The sequence below is a fragment of the Drosophila kikkawai genome, chromosome 3R, assembly GCF_030179895.1.
Source record: "Drosophila kikkawai strain 14028-0561.14 chromosome 3R, DkikHiC1v2, whole genome shotgun sequence".
Lineage (NCBI taxonomy): Eukaryota > Metazoa > Arthropoda > Insecta > Diptera > Drosophilidae > Drosophila > Drosophila kikkawai.
This window is the reverse complement of record NC_091731.1, coordinates 375,170-397,633: the sequence shown is the minus strand read 5'-3', so window position 1 is coordinate 397,633 and position 22,464 is coordinate 375,170. Positions and strand designations below refer to the sequence as shown.

General features: G+C 51.9%; 1 protein-coding gene across 1 annotated transcript; it reads left to right on the top strand.

The window, feature by feature from the left end:
• Positions 1–2,791: 2,791 nt before the first annotated feature.
• On the top strand, positions 2,792–3,109 carry LOC138928975 (uncharacterized). The gene has a single exon (XM_070287362.1). The coding sequence runs from the start codon at positions 2,792–2,794 to the stop codon at positions 3,107–3,109; it is 318 nt and encodes a 105-aa protein (XP_070143463.1).
• The last annotated feature ends 19,355 nt before the right edge of the window (positions 3,110–22,464 follow it).

Genomic DNA, 22,464 nt, shown 5'->3' with positions numbered 1-22,464 from the left:
AGCCCGCGTCCGCGCCCGGAATTATCCAGCGGCGGGACGAGCGACCCGGAATTATCCAGCTGCCACGCCCACGCCCACGCTCGGAGTGATCCAGCAGCGGGGCGCCTTCGGGGCAGGACAAAAGCTCGGAGGAATCCAGCAGCCAATGGCCTGTGTCCACGCTCGGAAGAATCCAGCAGCGGGACCACTGGCTCGGAGAAAGTCCAGCAGCCAGCCCCGAATCCTCGCCCAGAAGAATCCTGCGGCAGGATTGCTCAGAGGGCTCGGAATAATCCAGCAGCCACGCCCACACTCGGAAAAATCCAGCAGCGCGGCGTCCGTTGGGACAGGACAACGGCTCGGAGGGATCCAGCAGCTGAGATTGCTCACCTGCGACGTCACCCCCGTGGTGTCCATGGATGATCCAGGGAGTCCGATCCAAAACCGTAGATCTGGGCCAGCGGTGAGAGCGGTGAGAATATTTCCCGCGACAACCTTCATGGTTGTTGTTGCCTCCGTTCGCGAACTTCTCTCTCGTGGCAAATGTGGCTGCCCCCGCAACATATACCAGTCACGTCAGCTGTGGGCGAGATCAGCTGAGTCGAACACTGCACAGGTCTGGCAACACTCCGCTGCCACCAGGCGGCGCTGTGCAAACCGACCGGCAGGTGGCGCCATCGTGCCAGCTGTCGCGCAGACAAAAGCTACCTGCCACGACGTGCATATGCGATCTGCAAATGCAAAATGTAGCATTGCTTTCAGGACTGCTGCTCTTGATCCTTGGCAGGAGGTAGCGGAAACGGGTGTAAACCCAAACCCAAGGCTCGCACAGAGGATAAGTAAGGTGGTAAAGGTCAGGGAGCAGACCAATAGCCAACCCCACCGCTATACGGTACACCTGTAAACGGGGCTCTGGCGACCGAGCAGGAGCGGTAAAACTCCCACCTGCTTAGTCACGGGGAAACCCCTGGCCAACGAGGGACCTCGGAAGTGCACATGCCACCCCTCCCCTCCCCTCCACGTAGCGTCTGTCCCACAATGGGCGGTTAAGTGATCTGCGTCTGTGCCATAGATGCCGGCAGATGATCAAGCCTAGGAGCAGGCCCCAGCTGCACCCAAAAATCCAGCTAGCGTCTAACCCAAAGTGGGCGGCTATCTGGTCTGCGTCTGAGCCATAGTGGCCGGCAGCTTTAACACCTGGCAGGAGGTATAAAATGCAGCCTAGCATTGGGCGACAATGCACTTATTTTTGGAATGTCAGAGAATAACTCAAATAGTCCAGGTGGCAGTCACAATAGTGGAAATCCACCCGTGGGAATTTCCACGGTTAGGGCAAGGATTCTGGAGGCCCTACCTAACACTCCAACACACCCTGTCGCGGCGGTGGCTGACTTGGCCGCCACGCTAGGTAATGCACCAAGCCAGAAGGAAGAGAAGAGCAAGGGAGACGTTGGCCCATTCCCCACCCCTCGTGCCACCCCCGGCGCCGGAGAGGAGTGCGGTCGGCGATCCCACCGACTCGGTCAAGAGGGGCAGAGACCCGGCCAGCCCGACGAGCGGTTCAAAGGGTACGCTTCCAAAGAGAAGCAAAGCCGCCCAGGAGGAGGCCGTCGTCGAGGTTAAGCAGGAGAGGACCCTCACTCGCAACGAGTGAGTCACCAAGCTGGGAAAGCTGCTGGACGAACTCCACAGTCTGGTGCATGAGAAGCAGGTGCGCCATATTAATGAAGGCGATGATAGCAGGGATGCGGAAGCTCAAAACTGGCATCGAGCAGTCGGCAGTGGAGCCAGAGAGAATGAGTGAGCCGGAGAGCGTATGCTGCAGATGCTCCCATATTCTATCAGCCGGGAAGCTGGTAGAAAGCAAGGCACAACATACGGCGGTAGTCCCAAGGAAAGATCGGGCAGTCCAGACTGACCCGTGGAGAAGGGTCAGCCAACAGGACGGCATAGCCGGAGCTGATGCCCCAGCGATGCCTCGGGTACCGGAGCGGCGGCATGAGAGTGTAGTAAGGCCACCTGAACCCGAGCCTGTGACTACCGGGAATTCGTGGAGCACAGTGGCTAAAAATAGGAATCAGACTTGCAGAGCACGCCCAGACGCGGTGGTAGTGGAAGCTCCAGGGAAGAGCTACAGCGAGATCCTGGCCCTGGTCACGAGAAGGGAGGACAGGCAGCTGACCGATCTCGGAGGGGCTGTCACCAAGGTTCGTCGGACGGCTAGGGGGAATTTACTCCTAGAGGTAGCCAGAGGGAGCACAGAGAGCGCTGAGTCCATGAGGGACAGCATCTCCAGGGTCCTGGGCGACGCTGCGGAAGTGCGAGCCCTAACGGAGGAGTCGAAGGTCTGCGTCTTCGAGATACGCAACCTCGACGCGATCGCGACGGAGAAGGAGATCCGTACCTCCCTCGCGGAGCAATACCAGCTCAGCGACGGAGCAGTGAGGATACGAAGCCTCCGCCCCGGGTACGGGGATTCCAAAACGGCGGTCTTCAGCCTGCCATGCTCGATGGCGAAGGAGGTCAGGCGGCGCGGCAAAGTCCGCATAGGCTGAACCATATGTAGAGTGCGGGAGCGCGAGGGCCCTTCCCGCTGCTTCAGATGGCTGGAGCTTGGCCACATCGCCATTAGGTGTAAGAGCCTGGTGGATATGGGCGGCTGCTGCATGAAGTGCGGCGAAGCAGGCCACAAGGCAGTGGCCTGCTAGAAGGAGCCAGTGATCCGTCCAGCGAGCTCCGGAGAGGCCAACGTTCGACCCGGCAGCAAAAGCCGCCAGGCCGGAAAAGGCGGTACCGACACTTCAAGGACCGTATGCAGTTGATTCAGCTCAACCTAAATCACTGCAGAGCGGCCCAGGACCTGCTGATGCAGACGGTGCGCGAGGTAGCGGCGGATGTGGCCATACTCAGCGAGCCATACAGGGCGAGCGTGGGAGGAGAGTGGGCCAAGGACCGCTCTGGCAAGGCGGCCCTTTGGCTCTGCGGAGACAGGCGGCTGCGCATGTCCAACATCCTGGTAGCAGACGGATTCGTCCGGGCGGAAGTTGGTGGCTACTGTATCTATAGCTGCTACTTGGCGCCTAGTCTCCCACTGGAGGTGTTCAGTGGGATCCTGGACGACCTAAGCTGAGATCTTCGTGGGAGGCCCAAAGTCATAGTCGGAGGAGACTGCACGCAGGCGTTCACAAACGAGCTGGACGGCATGGCGGCCGAAGCGACGGGTGGAGCCAACGAGATGGCGAACCGCATCGCAACAACCCTGGAGCATGCCTGTGACCAGAGCATGCATCAGAGAGGCTCGTTCCGGAGGAACCATAGGCCGGTGTTCTGGTGGAGCGATGTGATCGCCGACCTCAGGAGCACCTGCCTTCGAGCCCGGAGGCAGCTGACCCGTGCGCGCGGCACCTCACGAGTCGTAGAGCTTAGCGAGGCCTAAAGGACGGCAAAGAAGGCCCTCAAGACGGCCATAAGGGACGCTAAGAGGGACCGTTTCCTGCAACTCTGCGACCAGGCGGAGGACGACCCCTGGGGCGGAGCGTATAGGATGGTAGTCAAAGGGCTGAGAGCCGGCAGTACACCTCCATCGGACCCCGAAGCCTTGGACGGCATCGTGCGAGCGCTCTTCCCGACAGGATCTCCGGTGACCATGGAGCCCAGTGCGGAGCGTCTCCCAAACGACGCCTGCGAAGTCTCGGAAGCGGAGGTGATCCAGATGGGTAACAGCGTGCCCCCCAAGAAGGCGCCGGGGCCGGACGCTGTACCTAACAGAGCGTTGAAGCTGTCCATCGCATTACACCCGAGGGTGTTCGCCACCCTGTACTCCAAGTGCTTGGAGGAGGGGACCTTTCCGGAGAGGTGGAAGAGGCAGAAGCTACTGCTACTCGCCAAGCCGGGCAAGCCGCAGGGGGAGCCATCCTCGTATAGGCCCATCTGCCTCACCGACACCACCGGAAAGGTATTCGAGCGGATCATCTCAGCCAGACTGACTGCTGCCATCGAGGAGGCCGGTGGTCTCTCCCCAAACCAGTTTGGGTTTAGGAAGGAAAGTCAACACTGGACGCCATCGAGGCGGTGACGGGAATAGCCGAATCGGCCATCGCCGGTAAGAGGTGGAAAGGCGGCTCCAAAAGCTACTGTCTAGTGGTAACGCTAGACATAAGGAACGCTTTTAACACCGCGAACTGGAACCGAACGTTGGAGTCCCTCGCCGCCCTAAATATCCCAGGGTACCTCATGAGGATAGCACGAAGCTACTTCAGCGAGAGAGTACTCACAGCGGCCACGGATATGGGTTCTAGAGCATACGAAGTCTCCGCCGGAGTCCCTCAGGGCTCCGTGCTGGGACCCCTGCTCTGGAATACCATGTACGACTTCGTCCTGCGGCTCCCAATGCCCAGTGGCACGACCGTTGTGGGCTTCGCTGACGACGTAGCGGTGGTCGTAGTCGCCAAGGAGCGCACCGCAGCAGAAGCTCTGGCAAACGATGCGATCACATCGATCGAATCGTGGCTCGCGAGTGCGGGCCTGGAGCTAGCGGCGCAAAAGACGGGGGCAGTCCTGATATCGAGTAGGAAGACCGTGGAAACGGCCGAGATCCGAGTTGGCGGAGCCGTGATTAGATCGCAGAGGGCAATAAAATACCTCGGCGTTCTGATTGACACCCGGCTATCATTTAAGGAGCACCTGGAGTACGCCCAGAAGAAGGAGAGTAGGACGGCAGGAAGCCTGTCTCGGATACTCCTTAACACCAGAGGACCTAAGCAAACCATCAGGAAGCTGCTGACTAGCGTCGTAACCTCCCAGTTGCTGTACGCGGCACCGGTGTGGGCTGAAGCCGTCGAGACCAAGTCCTATATGCGGGGAGCGGAGTCTACATATAGACTGTGCGCTGTCCGAGTGGCAAGCGCATTCAGGACGGTCTCGGACGACGCCGCGCTTGTGATAGCGGGATTGGTCCCTCTGAGGGAGTTGGTCCGCGAGAAGGCTGAGCTGCGCAACGCGCTCCGTGGGCACCATAGGCCAGATCGCGCCGCGAAGTCCGAGGCCAAGATAGTGGCTAGAGGAAAGAGCTACGAGAGCTGACAAGCCAGATGGGACGCCTCGTCCAAAGCGAGATGGACGTACAGCTTGATCCCATACATTGAGGGATGGATGGAGAGGAAGCACGGGCAAGTGGATTTCTACCTGACCCAGGTGCTGAGCGGGCATGGCTGCTTCCGTAGCTACCTCAAGAGGTTCGGCCACGAGAACGAGGACGGCTGTCCGGAGTGCGGATCCGGCGTACAAGAAGATGGCCGCCACGTCGTCTTCGAGTGCCGAAGAAAGGGCAGCGCTGGAGGCGGTAGCAGGAATGGAGATCAGTGTAGGCACGCTGGTGCCGCTAATGCTGGAGAGCCCAAGGACGTGGGAAGCGACGGCGGAATTCGCGGCGAAGGTGATGAAGTCACTCAGGCTCCTGGAGAGGGGCAGGAACGAGCGGATGAGCTAAGCGGCCTGCCACTGTGCGAAGCAATGCTTTGCGGCAGTACCGCACAGTGAGGGCCACGGTTTCGTCCGCGAGAGAGGATGAGATAAAATTGCACACTATATACTATAGTTGTAATTGTTATTTATAGTTGTAAATAATAAATAAATTATATTGAATACAAAAAAAAAAAAAAAACACCCGGCATGATGCCATACACACACACACACTCACACACGCACACATCACCCGGATCGTGCCTGGAGTTTGGCGTTCACTGGGCTCCAGACGCCCAAAAGTCCCGGCAGCCAGCCCGCCGCAGGAACTTGGTGGTAAGGGGAGGGGGAATCTCTCACCTCTCTTCCCAGCTAAACGCCTTCCACTTTCACTACTCTTTCGCGGTTTCCACTTTCCACGAGCCTTTTTTCCCCGCGTTTTCTTTTGGCACACACGCACAGCTGATCGCAGCTGATCGTAGTGTTGCGCAACGCCAACGCAGGAGCTTCTACAGCCGCGCTTAACAGCACGACACATTTAGTGTTGGAAAGCGCTCGCGGCCAAGCTTCCCGCCCTACCTCTAGTAGTGTTGGGAAACGAGAACAGCCCGCGCAAATTCGAAAATTTAAATTAAAAGCTAAGCCAAGTGTTGGCCTTTTAATTTAACCCGCAACTTGCACGAACAGCTGGAAGGCCAACCTACACGGTCCCAGTTTCCGCACCTGGCCCCATTTGGGAAAAAAAAGGCAGAAGGCCGCGGATCTGGCCATCATCCAACCCCTCCGCTGCGGCGGCCTCAAAAGGGGCTCTGGGGACCGAGAAGGAGCGGTATAACTCCCATCAAGCATCCGCTGGGGGAAATCCCTGTGCACCGAGGGATCCCAAAAAAGGAGCAGGTGCGATGAGCAAGGCTAAGCCAACAGGCCGGGACGATGAGACCCAGGCCCTAGCGATAGCGAGAGCCGAGGAGGAGCTCCTGCTAAGCTTCCAAAGGACGAAGCAAAAGGTGCACCACTCGCCACCCGCGGGCAGCAACGAGACGCACCCGATGTCAGCGCCCCCGAAAGTGCATGCGCCGATATTCACCTTCGGCGAGGAAGATAAAGAGGTGGCCACTTCCAAGAGATGCCGCGATGCAGCGAGTCCTGATGGAAAGCAAACGGGGGCCAACAAGAAGCAAAGGGTCGAAGCAAACACGGCCGTTCTAGTAGAGAGACTGGGCGCAATGCTGGACGAAATGGTGACCAAGTTCACCGACACGAAAGGCAACAACAAGAAGGTGGTCCTCCACGTTACGCAGGGGACGATCGACGCGATGATCGCTATGAAGAAGCTGCAGCTTGAAATCAGCGCGTCATTGGCCGGCAGCCACACCAAGGGCACCACGGCTTGCGCAAGCCAGCAGACCACCCCCACGCTGTCTGGCACGGCCCCTAGTGCTACACCCGCGAGCAGCCGTGTAACTGTGTGTCAAGCACAAACCAAAGCCCAAAGCCCCCCACGCAATGGCGGAGAGCAGAGCCCAAAAAGGGGAGCATGCCCCTCGCACCATGAAGCCCAGGAAGCAGCGCTCCGATGCTATCCTGATTAAGTGTAGTGAAGGATCCTATGCAGACATGCTGAGGATTGTTAAGACGGAGCCCTCACTCCAAGGACTCAAGGAAGGCGTGCAAGGCCTGCGAAGGACTGCCAATGGCGGACTCCTTGTACGGATGCAGAAGTCCCTCGACCCATTCACACGGCAACTGCAAGCGGCCCTCAAAACGGCCATCTCCGGCAAGGCGGAGGTGACCGTCATGCAGGAGACGGTCCAGGTGGAGATCCGTGATCTTGATGACTTGACCAGCGGAAAGGAAGTCACAATGGCACTATTTGCCGGAGAGGACTGCGACATCCCAAGCGACGCTGCGTCCAGAATGCGGAAAGCGTTTGGAGGAACGCAAATTGCGACGGTAAGCCTGAAACCCGAGCACGCGCGGAGACTGCTCGAGAAGGGCAAGATCCGAATTGGATGGGTAGTATGCCGCATCCGGGAGAAATTGGAGCCGAGGCGCTGCTATAAATGCATGGGCTTCGGTCATACCTCGGCAAGATGCCGCGCTTCTGAAGCTACGGCCAAAGCCACACAGGAAGCATGTTTCAAATGTGGAGGCACCAGCCACAAGCACTATACGTGCCAGGGCAAGCCCAGATGCATTCAGAGCACGCGACCCTGAGCAGGATCTGCCCCGAGTACGTGAAGGCGGCCAAAAACAATATCAATGGTTAAGGTTCTTCAACTCAACCTTAACCACTGTAGATCAGCCCAAGATCTACTGTCCCAGACGGTCAGCGAGCAGAACATTGACGTCACTATACTGAGCGAGCCCTACCGGCCAAAACCAGAAGGAGTCTGGCAGCAAAGCACCAATGGCGGCGCAGCCATTTGGAGCTGCGGGCAGCCCCCGGGCCACCTAGCGCAGAGGGCGACTAGGCCTGGCTATGCCAGGGCTAAGTTTCAAGGGACAACCATATACAGTTGCTACCTAGCCCCGAGCTTGCACACAGACGAGTTCAGGGAGATAGTGCAGGAGATCGCTCAAGATGCTCGCGGAAGATCACCGGTGATAATCGCTGGAGACTTTAATGCATGGTCCACAGCCTGGGGGAGTACGAGAACGACCCAGCGGGGAACTATCATCCTTGACGCCTTTTCCACCCTGGATGTCTGCCTACTAAATGATGGAAGAAGATGCACATTTAGCAAGTCAGGCCGTGAGTCATACATTGACCTGACCTTCGCTAGTCCGGAGCTCACCAGGAACAGCTACTGGGAAGTCACCCACCTGCTCACCTATAGCGATCACGCGGCAATCGTCTTCCAGACGAGGCAAAATCAGCTTCACCAAACCAGCCGGGAAACTGCCTACAGGGTACACACCCTAAACTACGAGGTGCTCCTAAACTGCATGGATGCCAACACCATTACAGGCGAGGCAAACACCTGCGCGGATGCCATATCCGCCAGGATCAAGGCAGCCTGCGACGCGGCAATGGAAAAATCCACTAAGGGAGGCGGAAGGCGACCAGTCCCCTGGTGGAACCAGGAAATAGCCTCAGCCAGAAGCAAGTGTCTCGCTGCAAGGCGGAGATGCCAAAGAGCCGAGGACGCACCACGCAGGAGCTGTACGAGTCACGGTACAGGGAAATGAAAAAGGCCCTCAAGGTGGCGATCAGGAATTGCAAGCACAGGTGTTTCCAGGAGCTGTGCGATGCGGCTGACCAAGAACCGTTTGGCTCAGCCTACAAAATGGTTACGGGTAAGCTAACCAGGCAGCCGACCCCAACCTCCCAGCAACATCTGGGAACAATAGTTGACACGCTGTTCCCGCCACAGCCGCCACTAAGACTACCCAGCGTGGCTGCGGGCGAACCGATCCCCACCTGCGAAGAGGAAGTCCTTAGCGCGCTGACAAGCTGCCAAGCATCTAAGGCCCCCGGACCAGATGGCATTCCCAATGCAGCTCTGCATGCCATAGTGAAGGCTTACCCGAAGCTATTTGTGCAGCTGTATAACATATGCATTGCTGAGAAAACCTTTCCAAGAGTTTGGAAGCAACAGAGACTCGTGCTCATTCCGAAGCCTGGCAAGCTGAACGACGACCCGTCCTCATTTCGGCCCCTATGCATGCTGAATACGATTGGCAAAATATTCGAGCGCATCATAGGCAATAAACTAGAGAGGGAAATCGAGGAGCGCGGTGCCCTATCAACCCATCAGCACGGTTTCCGCAAGAAGCGAAGCACTATTGATGCGATCCGCGAGGTAACACAGCTTGCGGAAAATGCCATTAAAGGCGAAAGATGGCAAGGAGGCTCCAAGAAGTACTGCCTCGTATGCACCCTGGACGTCAAAAACGCGTTCAACTCTGCAAACTGGAGTCTAATCCTCCAAGCACTCCAGCGTGGCGGCATATCTGGCTATATTATCCAGCTGATTGCCGATTACTTCAAGGACCGCGTCCTGCTATACAGCTCCGACGCCGGAAACCAGAGACATCACGTGACAGGAGGCGTACCCCAAGGCTCAGTCCTCGGGCCACTTCTGTGGAACGTCATGTATGACGACATACTGAGGCTGCCACTACCCCAAGGTTGCTCTGTAATTGGCTTTGCAGACGATATCGCACTTGTCACGGTGGAGAAACACCTATCAGACGTCTCTACTAAATGTAGCCACGCGATAGACATTCTGATGTCGTGGCTAGCAGACAACGGTCTCTCCCTTGCCGAGCAGAAAACGGAGGCCGTACTTATCAGTAGCCGAAAGGTTGTCGAGAAGGTCAACTTCCGGGTCGGCTCGACCACCATCGAGTCCAGCCCGACGGTTAAATACCTTGGGGTCCTGATCGACCACAGGCTCAACTACAAGTGTCACCTGGAGTACGCAGCGGCCAAGGCGTCCAAGGCCACTGCCGCCATCTCGAGGATGATGGCCAACACGCGCGGTCCTAGGCAGCACAGTAGACGGCTGATATCAACAGTTGTGACGTCAACCCTACTCTACGCCGCACCGATATGGGCGGAGGCCATGCTGGTTGCGAGCTACAGCCGCCAATGCAGGACGGTGTATCGACGCTGCGCGCTGCGCATTTCCAGCTGCTTCTGCACGGTCTCGGAAGAAGCTGCGCTGGTGGGTCGATCCCTATGGACCTGCTGGCAGCGGAACGCAGGACCGGTAACTCGGGCAGCAGAACCCAGAGGAGCATCACTGTCGCAAGGTGGCAGGCGAGGTGGGATAACGCGAGCACTGGACGCTGGACACATCGGCTTATCCCCGATCTGGATCAGTGGATACACAGTCGTCACGGGCAAGTAGACTTCTACACAACGCAGCTGATCACGGGCCACGGATGCTTCAAGGCCTATCTTCACAGATTCAAGCACGAGGCCGACCCATCCGACTATTGCGGCGGTGCATCCGTTGAGGATGCAGAGCACGCCTTCTTCGCGTGTCCGCTTTTCCGCGCGGAAAGAGAGGCAGCAGAGGCAACAACCAACCGTCGCCTTACACCCGAGACCATAATTGGGTGTATGCTGGAGACCGCAACCAACTGGGATGCGGTTACGGACATGGCAGCAACCGTCATGAGGGAGCTAAGGCGCCGGGAGCAGACCCGACGCACTGAGGGCCTTAGATGAGCGGCAACCTGACCGCCAGCCACCTCGCGAAGTATAGCTTCGCGGCAGTCCCGCGGGAGTGGACTCCTTCTCCAAACTTCCACTATCCTAATTTTTGTAAAATTACTTCCTTTTCATCTTTAAATAAAAAAAAAAAATTAAAAAAAACCCACACATCACCTGGCATGAAGCCAACGGCATGAAACCAAATAAACCCCGCGAAGGGAAGTTCAAAACGAGCACAAAGCTTTTGAGGTTACGCGCGCAAGTGGCAACGCTGTCAGCGATAGTATCAGCATCTGGCAACGCCAAGATCTATCGCGGCAGCGCTGTCGGCAGATATTAGGTCACGGCCACACTGCGGAAATTAGGTCAATTAATTCTCGCAAAATTCTCCATCGCGCAAGTCGTGCCGCTCCGCAAGTGAAAATTCTAAGTGCCAAAACCGCGTGTCCGCGTCGGGACCAAATTATCCTGCAGGACCTCCAAGGATATCCAGCCAGGGTGAGCATGGCCGCCGGCCATTAAGTATATATTTTCCCGAATAAAAGTACCAATTAGAAAACATGTGCCTAAATCAAATTGCGCGTTTTCCCTGTCTTCGATCGCGGGCCGGCGCCCCTCCCCGGCAGTGACCAATTCCCCTCTTGCTTTCCCCGTAGCACCGGAGTAATTCCGGGTGCGGGCAAAAGCCGGATTTTTTGCTGGATTTTCTCCGAGCCAGTGGTCCCGCTGCTGGATTCTTCCGAGCGTGGACACAGGCCTTGGCTGCTGGACTCCTCCGAGCCTTTGTCCTGCCCCGAAGGCGCCCCCCTGCTGGATCATTCCAACCCTAGGCGTGGGCGTGGCCGCTGGATTATTCCGGGCCACTCGTCCCGCCGCTGGGTAATTCCGGGCGCGGACGCGGGTTTGACCTCTGGATTATCCCAGTTTCCTAGCCAATAACCATTTGCAAATATTTTCTTCCCCATTCCCCACGCTAGCTGGCCAGATAATTATCGGCGCTTTTCCGTTCTGGGCGTCTCACAAATGATAAATTTTGTGAGGGGACTCTGGGCCGCTGAGGTTCATCCCGGCCGCCTAGAAGTCAGAAATATATATATATATATACAAACAACAAAAGCAAGCACGGGAAAATGGCTGCAAGCAATCTTCCAGGCATGCATTAAAACAGCACACATACCACTTCCATGGAAGGAAGCGAGGGTAGTCTTCATACCAAAACCAGGAAGAAGAGGACACATCCAAGCCAAGGATTATAGGCCGATAAGCCTTACCTCCTTCCTAATGAAAACACTGGAACGGATCATAGATATCCACATCAGAGAAAGAACGGAGAAAAACCTTTCCAATGCGCAACATGCGTACAGAAAAGGCCGATCCACGGAAACAGCATTACATGAGGTAGTGCGATACATAGAAAAGGCTCTACTTTTCAAAAACTACTCCATGGCCACCTTCCTGGACATAGAAGGAGCCTTTAATAACGTCAATGCGGATTCCATCCTGAGTTCCCTCAACGGTATAGGAGTAGAGGGAGGCATCAGGGCATGGATTGGCGCAATGCTGACGAGCAGGAGGATAACAGCCGAACTGAGTGGCACTCATCACACAAGATTTGTGAAGAGTGGCACACCTCAGGGGGGAGTCCTGTCCCCACGGCTCTGGCTGATAAACATGGACGACGTACTAAGAACACTAAATAGCGAAGGAGTAAAAGTGGTAGCATACGCAGACGACGTAGTCCTACTCACTTCAGGACCATTCCCCGACGTCATCAGCGAACTAATGACAAGGGCACTTACTAAACTCAATGCATGGGCAAAAGCCTGCGGATTGGGCATAAATCCAAGTAAAACGGAACTAATGCTCTTCACTAGAAGAACTAAGGTCCCTAGCTTCACAAAGCCAAAGATAGATGGCATAGAACTAGAGATATCACAGCAGGCAAAGTATCTGGGAGTGATACTGGATGCGAAAGTGTCATGGAAACAAAACATCAACGAGAGAGTAAAGAAAGCAAGCATAGCATTATATTCCTGCAGGAAGATGTTCGGAAAGAACTGGGGCATCCACCCCAGGAAAATAATATGGCTTTACACAGCGGTGGTAAGACCCATACTCACATACGGAGCACTAGTATGGTGGCCAGCATTAACTAGGGCATACAACGTACAGAAACTAACAAGGATACAGAGATCGGCATGCGCAGGAGCCACAGGAGCACTGAGATCATGCCCCGCGGCGGCGCTGAACGCCATCCTGAACATAATACCGATAGAGCATTTCATCAGGAACACTGCAGCACAAGGTGCGGTACGACTTTTTTTTTTTTTTTTTTTTTTTTTTCGCGCGGGGTCCCGCTTCCACCTCCCGCCCAACCGACCGAGGGGCGCAGCCGTGTGACGTACGGCACGAATCGCGAACTAGATAGACGCGGTGAATTAAGGAAGATAAGAACGAGGAAACGTTACAAGAGAACAAAAATTAATAAGGGGAACAAAAATATATAATATAATAAAAATATAATATAATAAAAATAGTAATAATTAAGTAAAATCGCATGCAAAACAAATATAAAAAATATAAAATAATGTAACTAAATAATAACTACGATAAATAAATAAATAAAAACACATGCAAAGTAAATATAAAAAAAATATAATATAATGTAACTAAATAATAACTACGATAAATAAATAAGAACGCATGCAACATTAGACTACGGTGATACACTACGAGCTAACTCTACAAGTATTAAAGTTTTTAGTACAGAAGGGCTATCGCTACGAATTATAATGTCAGAGAGGCGGTTGTAATCCGTACATAAAACCCTAAAGGGTTCATGCACTTCAAACTCCCGCCTACAGTGATTTACTACTAAAGGAATAAGGGTTCTAGATGTTAGTCGGGGAACGTGGAAATTGAGCTGCCCTAAGAGAAAGGGGCTCTCAACATCACCGTTTATTAGGTTATGGAGGAATACGACACCAAGCATCGTTCTACGGTTAGCTAGGGAGGGTAAGTTAATTAATAGGAGTCTACTTGAATACGACGGTAGCCTCTCATCAGCATCCCAAGGTAGGCCACGGAGGGCGAAAAGTAAAAAGTTCTTTTGTACAGATTCAATACGGTTAATATGGATTCCGAATTGAGGACTCCAGACGCATGAACCATACTCCAATATAGGGCGAACTAACGAAGTAAAAAGGGTCTTCGTTATATAAGGGGAATCGAATTCCTTCGACCACCTCTTAATAAAACCGAGCATGCCTTTGGCTTTATTAACCATGCACGAAATATGTTCAGAGAACGAAAGTTTAGGGTCTAAGCGAACGCCTAAATCATCAACAAGAGATATTCTTTCAAGAGCGCAATCATTTAGCGTATAAGTGGCAAACTGGGGAGTGACACGTGAAAATGTCATCAGCTTGCATTTAGAGTTATTGAGATGTAATAAATTAGCACGACACCATGCTTGAAAGTTATTAAGATCCGATTGCAGGTATGACTGGCAAGAGCTGTCCTTATACTGCACGCATAGCTTAACGTCATCAGCGTACATAAGTACTCTAGAATTCGTTAGAACCAGCGGGAGGACATTGATAAACAATGTAAATAGCAGCGGGCCGAGGTGGCTACCCTGTGGGACGCCAGAGGTGACTCTGAGGAATTTGGATAGAGCATTTTTAAACAGAACCTTTTGAGTTCTGTTACTCAAATAGCTCAAAATCCATTTAAGAAGATCGACAGGAAACCCGATTAAGTCAAGCTTCCTTACAAGAAGAGAGTGATTAACCGAGTCAAAAGCTTTACTGAAGTCTGTGTAAATCACGTCGGTTTGAAAGTTACGTTGGAAACCTCTAATAACGAAAGAGGTGAGTTCCAGGAGATTTGTAGTGGTCGATCTTCGCCTCATAAAACCATGCTGACATGGTGAAATTACGGATCTGCATAAATGCTGCAAGTGGGGAGTAATTACATTCTCGAAAAGTTTTGGAATTGCCGACAACTTAGAGATTCCTCTATAGTTGCTGGCGTCCGATTTGCTACCTTTTTTGTGGAGAGGAATGATAAATGATTCCTTCCAAATAAGGGGAAATTCTGAGGTTTCTAAAGATAAGGTAAACAATTTCAGAAGGGGATTGCACAGAGCTCCGGCACAATACCTGAGCACGCAGCCTGGTATTCCATCGGGACCCGGTGAGTAAACTGGTTTTACACGATGAAGATCCGAACTAAGGGAGCTTTCGGTTAAAATAGGACTGAAAATTAGGTTCGACTTGGGCAAATCAAAAGAGTAAGTCTGATCTAAGCTATTCGAGCAACAATACGTAGTTTTGAAAAACTCGGCAAAGAGATCGGCGATGGCCTGATCAGAGTTTGCTGTAGCGTTCTTGAACGAAAGCGCTGAAGGATGTAAATTGGGTTTTCGCTTAGTGTTAACAAAGTTATAAAACTGTTTCGGGTCCTGCGTGAACTGAACCCTACAGCGAGTTAAATAACTTTTATAACATTGCGCGTTAAGCACGGTGAAATTCGACCGAGCACTAAGATACCTTGAATGAACAGTAGGAGATCCGGTGCGTTTATAGCGATTATAAAGCCTAGACTTAACGTTTTTTAGGCGTGTCAGCTCTTTGGTGAACCAAGGTGGTTTACTAGAAACCAACGGATAGGCTAAAGGAACACACAATGCAAAGAACGAATTCATGGCACTGTAAAAAATATCCACGGCGGACGCCATGTCAGTACATCTGTAGAGTTCAGACCAATTAAATTGGGAAATCAAGGTATCTAGCCTTTGAAAATTTGCTTTACGGAAGCAGCGAACTTTAGTTGCTGAGCAACTCAAATCAGGTTTGGGCTTTACGACAGTCCCCAAATCGATGGTCACTTCGAAAGTAGGATGGTAAGGGTCTTCGGGAAGCGTCAATGGATCGACTCTTGTTAAGTTTACACCTACAGGATCAGAGACGAAACACAGATCTAGTAGGCGATTTAAAGAATTTACGACATGGTTAACTTGGGACAACGAAATGTCAAGCAAACCATCTATGAGGTCATGCTGTGCCGCAGTTTGGAGGACATTAGACACACCATCTGATGACCAACGAGCTCCAGGTATATTGAAGTCTCCTAGAGTTATTAGTTGGTCTCTATCTGTAAGCATGTTGGAAACAGCCTGAAGGTGTTTCCAATAAATAGGCTCTTCAGCAGATGGAGGAACGTAAGAACAAGTTATATAGATAAAACTACCTGGAAATGATAGTTTTACACAGATAAATTCAATACCTGTGAGATCGTCAATTTGAACCAGTTCGGAAATAAGGGTGGAGTCAACGGCAATTAAAACTCCACCACCTCGCTGGGAATGACGGTCCAATCTATAAGTTGTGCACTTACCCGGAAAAATTTCGGAGCTGAGAATCTCCGGCTTTAACCAGGTTTCGGTAAACACAATCACCTGGGATGCAAACGAAAAGCTATCAGAATATAATTTAGAGAGCTAGTATTCTGATAGGAAAGTAGGAGGGAGGTATTTAGTTTTTTGGCACTGCCGTGACGCCCGCAGTCACTGTGGTTTGTGCCGGCCGTGAAGGCCGTTTTTTCTTTATCTTTACCTCGTACTCCTTGACTACAGCGTGCTCGGGCCAGAAGTCACCAGAACAAATTGTGTCAAAAAGATCGAGGGAGACACTTATCTTGAAAGATGAGATATCTCTGGGGTATGAGAAATTGAATTTTTCCACTTTCACACTTTTGGCTTGTGTTTTGCTCCGTATATGAGCTAGTACATCTTCCGATGCGAGATCAGGGGCAAGCAGGGAAACAAATATTGTTTTTAATGGTGGAATAGCGGTGAGGGTTTTTGGTAACGCAGCATTACCGACTTCTGCTAGTGGTTCAGCCCTATTTTTGCCCTTAGGGATAGCCGAGATTTTTTTTGAAGTCTAAGGCTAGCCAAAGCTGGAAAGACTACCACACCGGACACTGCAGGATTCTGAACGAGATAAACTATCGGACGACAGTAGACACAGACCACATGACAACCGAACTGCGATTCGGTAACACATACACCACTATATACCCTACAAGGGAAGACTGGAAGAGAGGGAGAGTAATCGAACCGGACGAAGTATCACTCTACACCGACGGCTCAAAGATGACCGGCGGAGTAGGGGCCGGAATCTACGCCGAGAGCTGGAAGGTGGAGGAAAACTTCCACCTCCCAGAGTCAGCGACGGTTTTCCAGGCGGAGGTTCTCGCGCTACTGAAAGCTGCCGAACTTTCGCTAGACCGAGGCCTCCGGAATACCAAGGTGAGGATATACTCAGACAGCCAGGCGGCGATCAAATCCCTCGCACAAGCACGGACGAATTCAAAACTAGTGGCCAAATGTAAAGGGGCACTAAACAGACTAGCAGAAGACAACAGGGTACAAATAGCCTGGGTACCCGGACACAATGACATAGACGGAAACGAGAAAGCAGACGAGCTGGCCAGAAAAGGGTCAGAAGAACACTCAGCAGACATACAGATCTCAGACATACAGATCTCCCTGAACTCAGTCCAGACGGAAATACATGACTATTTCAAAAAACTAGCCAGCAAGGAATGGTCGACGAAGGCAGAGCACAGAAGATCGAAACTATGCTGGCCAGAATTCAATAGGAAGAGAACCGCAGAACTGATCTCCAAGAGCAAAAACGGACATCAGGAGGATAGCGGCAACCATCACCGGCCACTGGCCTATAGGCACGCAAGCCTGTAAGATGGGTCTACCCTACAACCCACAATGCAGAAGCTGCAAGGAACCAAGCGAGCAGGAGACACCAGAGCATCTGCTGTGCCACTGCCCGGCACTCAACAAACAAAGAGCCCGACATTTCGGAGCACACCAACTCGAGTCACTAGGGGAAATTGGAAGCCAGCCAGTAGCGGCCATCCTAGCTTACCTGAATGACACGGGCTGGTACTAAGTAGGGCGCAGACAACAACAAATCGAGGGTGTGGATCAAAACGGAGCTCAGCTCTAATTGGAGGCGGCCAGGGCTGCCTCACCACTTATACCTACCTACCTACCATCTTTGTCTTTAATTGCTAGAGGAAAATAGCATCACAGTGGGCTGAAAATCTGTGTTGACAATTCAGCCAACGGTTGCCGCGACGCTCACCTCAAATCTATTTCTCAGCCTCATTTTAGCTGCTATATCAGTTGAATAGGATCTATAGCCTGATGACTTTCCCGCAAGCTCAGAGCTAGCCACAGCTGATATAGTAGGTAGATACGAGACAAATCTTTCTCATTTACTTTGTTTCCGGGATCAGTAACAAGGATTGATTAGACGCTTTGGATCGACAGGCAGTAGAGTTATTAGTAGCTCAACTCCTGGCCACGAATAATCAATCTGAGTTACGGATTCCGATTTCTTATCGAACGCGAGACATCGCGTTTGTGAGGGGCATAGGAATTACAGATGAATTTTCTTTTACAAGAAATCTTCTGGCCATGCCTCACAGCGGAAACGATGTACCGACTCGGAAAAGTGGGGAATTAGTTGCTTATTGATTCTGAGTTTATCTATCAACAGAGGTATCTCTGCATAAGCAGCCAGTTTCTGATTTCGTTTTATTTTCTCTTACATCCAATCTTCCGAAAGTTGCTGACGAGATATTTCGCAGGGAGGAAACCTATGCCAAAAGGCAAATTCTATTTATGAATTTTTTGTATCTATTTTTTTTAATCTTTTTAAATCGATTTTTTGTTTATACTCTGGTTATTTATACCTGCTATTTACACATTTTTATATAGAACAAGGGAGAAGTGCTGTTAATTATAAAAAAAAAAATTGTTTATCTTTTAAATCCTTTTACACTATTAGTATTCCTTAATATCTTTTAATATTATGAATTTAGGAAAATATCCAAACTAAGTAGTAGTTTGCAGAAAAATAATTGTTGTAGACCCAAACAAACCATTTTTTTTAGCAATCGCGGATCCCGAAGTAGCAGCTGCATCAGAGTGTCCCCTATGCGAAGCTGGTTTAAATGTGGGATAAATTTATAAAACAAAATGTGGACATGAGTTCCATCAGTCTTGCATAGCATTTTCCCAAAATGGAACTACCTGTCCCACCTGCAACACGGTGTGTTTGGAAAGAGCGACAACACCAGCTCAGAACACCAGAAGCCAGAAAACATCAGCGTTACCAGCAAGTGAGCAAACTCCAAGTGGCTCATAAAATTCAAAAGGATTGAGAAGGCCCCAAATCGAGCTTATCCAATATGCAGTGGCCAATGCTGTCCAATCGATGCAAAACAATTTACTCACGCAGTTATCTGAGAAAATGTCCGAGTTAATTCAGACGAATCTGTCTGCCCATTTTCAGGCTGCTTCTGGGGGAAGCCACGAAAGAGAAGGGGGAAGCAATTCGTTTGGTGACTTAGTTTTGGATCAGTTGGATGGCCAAGCAGGCACTTCCGCGAAACTCCAAGAAGCAATCAATTGGACCTCAGCCAAAGGCCAGATAAGGTTGCCCATATTATAAATAGTTGGAAGCTGCGGTTTAATGGAAATCCAAAAGGGATCAGCGTCAAAAGTCTCATTCGAGGAATGCTCAGCGTATGAGAAGTTATTGGGCAGCCCTCAGAACCATAAATACAATCCGAAGTGCGAATTTTAGATCGCATTGTGACAGGTTTGTTAGATACAGGGGGGATACAAGTGTAATAGGTGGAAGCCTAGCACAACAGATAATTTGCAACCGAATACCGTTCAAGCGCGGAATATTTTCAATAAGTACTGTAGATGAAAAAAAAAACAGGAAGTGCCAAGACGAATAATTACACCGGTCCAGTATTAAAATTAGGAAAAAAACCTGGAGCTCCACGTAATACCATCTCTTAGTCAGGACTTATACTTAGGCATTGACTTTTGGGCTAAATTCGACTTATTGCCACCAGAAATGCAAGTTTCCGAGTTAGTGTCTTCATCACACGATCTCACCGCTACGCAGTGCGAAAGCTTACAAAGAGTCATAAGCAAGTTTCCTTCATTTGCTGAGTCTGGCCTAGGAAAAACTTCTATTCTGTCACATACGATTGACGTAGGGGAGGCAAAACCCGTAAAACAGCGGCATTTTCCGGTACCATCGGCCATAGAAAAACTGTTGTACGCAGGACTGGATCGTATGCTTAAACTTGGAGTCATTGAGGAGTCGGACAGTGCCTCTCCAGTTGCCTTGGTGCAGAAGCCAGGAAAAGTTCGGCTCTGCTTAGACAGCAGGAAGGTTCCACAGATAGACGGGATATTCCGAAAGCTGTATACATTTCTAGCTTAGATCTCAAGGACGCCTATTGGAAGGTACCGCTCGACCAAGAATTTCGTGATAAAACGGCATTTACAATACCTGAAAAACCGTTATATCAGTACAAAGTAATGCCTTTAGGTTAATCAATGCGTCACAAACAATGACACGCCTGATGGATAAAGTCGTTTCAGCAGAATTGCGGAATGAAGTTTTTGTCTATCTGGACGACTTTTGATAGTGTCAGATTGCTTCGAGGCACATTTAAAGGTGTTAGAGGTAGATGCGGGGCATATAAAGGCGGCGGGGCTCACCTTAAACATAGAAAAGAGCAAGTTTTGTATGCGATCCGTCAGGTATCTTGGCCATATTGTTGGGGAAAGCGTTATCAAAACCGATACGTAAAAGGTATCTGCTATGACCAATTTTCCTCTGCCTAATTCTCTCAAGAGTCTTCGAAGATTCTTAGGCATGGTCGGCTGGTACCGAAAATTCATACAAAACTTTGCGACAGTCGCTTCGCCTCTGACCGATCTTTTAAAGCCCAGACAGAAGTTTAGTATGACCGCGGAAGGAAAGCAGGCATTCCAGCAGTTGAAGACATTATTGTGTTCAGCTCCCGTTCTGCGCAGTCCGGATTTTGCAATGCGACGCAAGCAAGACGGGAGTCGGCGGAGTCCTGGTGCAAAAAACTTCCGATGGCGACTAATATCCCATTGCATTTGTATCGAAGAAACAAAATAAAGCCCAACGAAATTACTCAGTCCCGGAGCAGGAATGTCTGGCGGCTATAGTTTGTATTAACAGATTTAGAGCTTACGTGGAAGGCCATTAATTTACGGTTATTACAGACCATGCCTCCCTCAAATGGCTGATGTCGCAGTCAGATTTGCCCCCAGGGAGGCGGAATAGAGGCCAAACCTAGTACGAATAAAAGTGTTAGTGCCACGAGAAGTTGCAGGATGACCATGGGTCGGACCTACATGCCCGGTCCACCGTTCCTGGGACCGTGGTGCGCTGCGCAGAGGGTCCACACGATGGCCACAGCTCCGGCGGCAGGGGTAAGTGGGGGCGGCTCTTTCACCGAGAGCCTTTCTTCACTTTCTCTTTAACGCGTTGGTAATTGCTCTTACCAATGTGGCGGCCCGCACTAAGTGGCATATCATCCCAGCTGAGCGTTAGATCAGCTGTAGTAACAGTGTTGGAAAAGGCGATAGCGCGTAAGCTTGTAGCTCGCGTAACTCGGCCCATAACCAGTGTGCGCCAGAGGGCGCTTGGCCCGGTAGGCGGCGCTGGCGATCAAACCAGTGCTGGCTGTTAAAAGCTGCCTGTTACGACATTTACATGCGGGGAGGCCGACGAAACAGTAGCATACTGTTTCGGGTGGCGGCCACGATCCTTTGGCAGAGGGTCATGGCAGGGACTTGAAACTCCCTCTCAGCACAGCGGAGGCCTTCGAGGTGGTAAAGGTCATGGAACAGACCAACTGCCATCCCCTCCGCGACGCGGTACACCCTAAAACGGGGCTCTGGCGACCGAGGAGGGGCGGTATAACCCCCAGCGTTAATGTCGTGGAGAAATCCTCGGCCATCGTTGGATGCCCCGAATAGTGCAACCCACGCCCGTAACGCACTTAGCCTGTCCCTAATGGGGCGGCTGATCGGTCTGCGTCTGTGCCATAATGGCCGGCAGGCTCGAGCTGCGACGACTCCCCAAATCCATACCGCGTCTGAGCCATATTGGCCGGCGGTATGGTCTGCGTCTGCACCGTATCGGTCGGCAGCAATCTAAACCTGGCAGGAGGTATAAAATGCAACCTGGCAGGAGGTATAAAATGCAACCCATCAGCAGGGTATATTGCTGCATGTTAAGGAAGAGGAATGCTTGGTACCAACAATAATACTCCAGGTGGCAGCCACTCAGGTGGAAATCCACCCGCGGTAAACTCCGCGGCTAGGGCACGGATTCTGGAGGCCCTAACTACCATTCCACCCACCACGGCGACGCCGGCGGCACACTTGGCCGACGTCAACCCGGATGCTACAAGTGTAGATGAAGAACTGAGAGCGTTTCAGAAGTGCTCCCGCCTACGGCGCAGCCCGCCCGGAAATGCTGCTAAAGCATCTGCTGCCTCAGCCCCAAGCGGGACCGCTGAAGGGGACAATTCGTGTACCCCACTAGCGAAACGCAACAGGGACTCCCCGAGTCCACCAGGGACGGAGCAGCCTACTAAGAGGCACAGAGCCCCCCAGCCACAGCTAGTGGAGATGGGGGTGATCCTCGAAGACCTGCTTACGAAGGTCAACGAGCAGAAGGTGCGGAGTATCAACCAGGGTATGAAGAATGCCTTCGCCAGGCTCAAGGAGCTCCAAGAAGCATTAATGCGCAACCCGGAGGCAAGGCCCCCCCCACACACGGAGCGAGGAAACTGCGGAACGCGGGTGCCAGACAGCCCAAGTCGGTATTCCGCGCCACGACAAGTCAGCCCAAACCTCGCCGAACAGGCGTGTCCGTCCGGATAAAAGAGACCAGGGAAGCGACCCTAAACGCCAC

Coding starts and splice junctions, on each gene's coding strand:
- LOC138928975 (XM_070287362.1), top strand. CDS start 2,792: ATGCAGTTGATTCAGCTCAACCTAAATCACTGCAGAGCGGCCCAGGAC.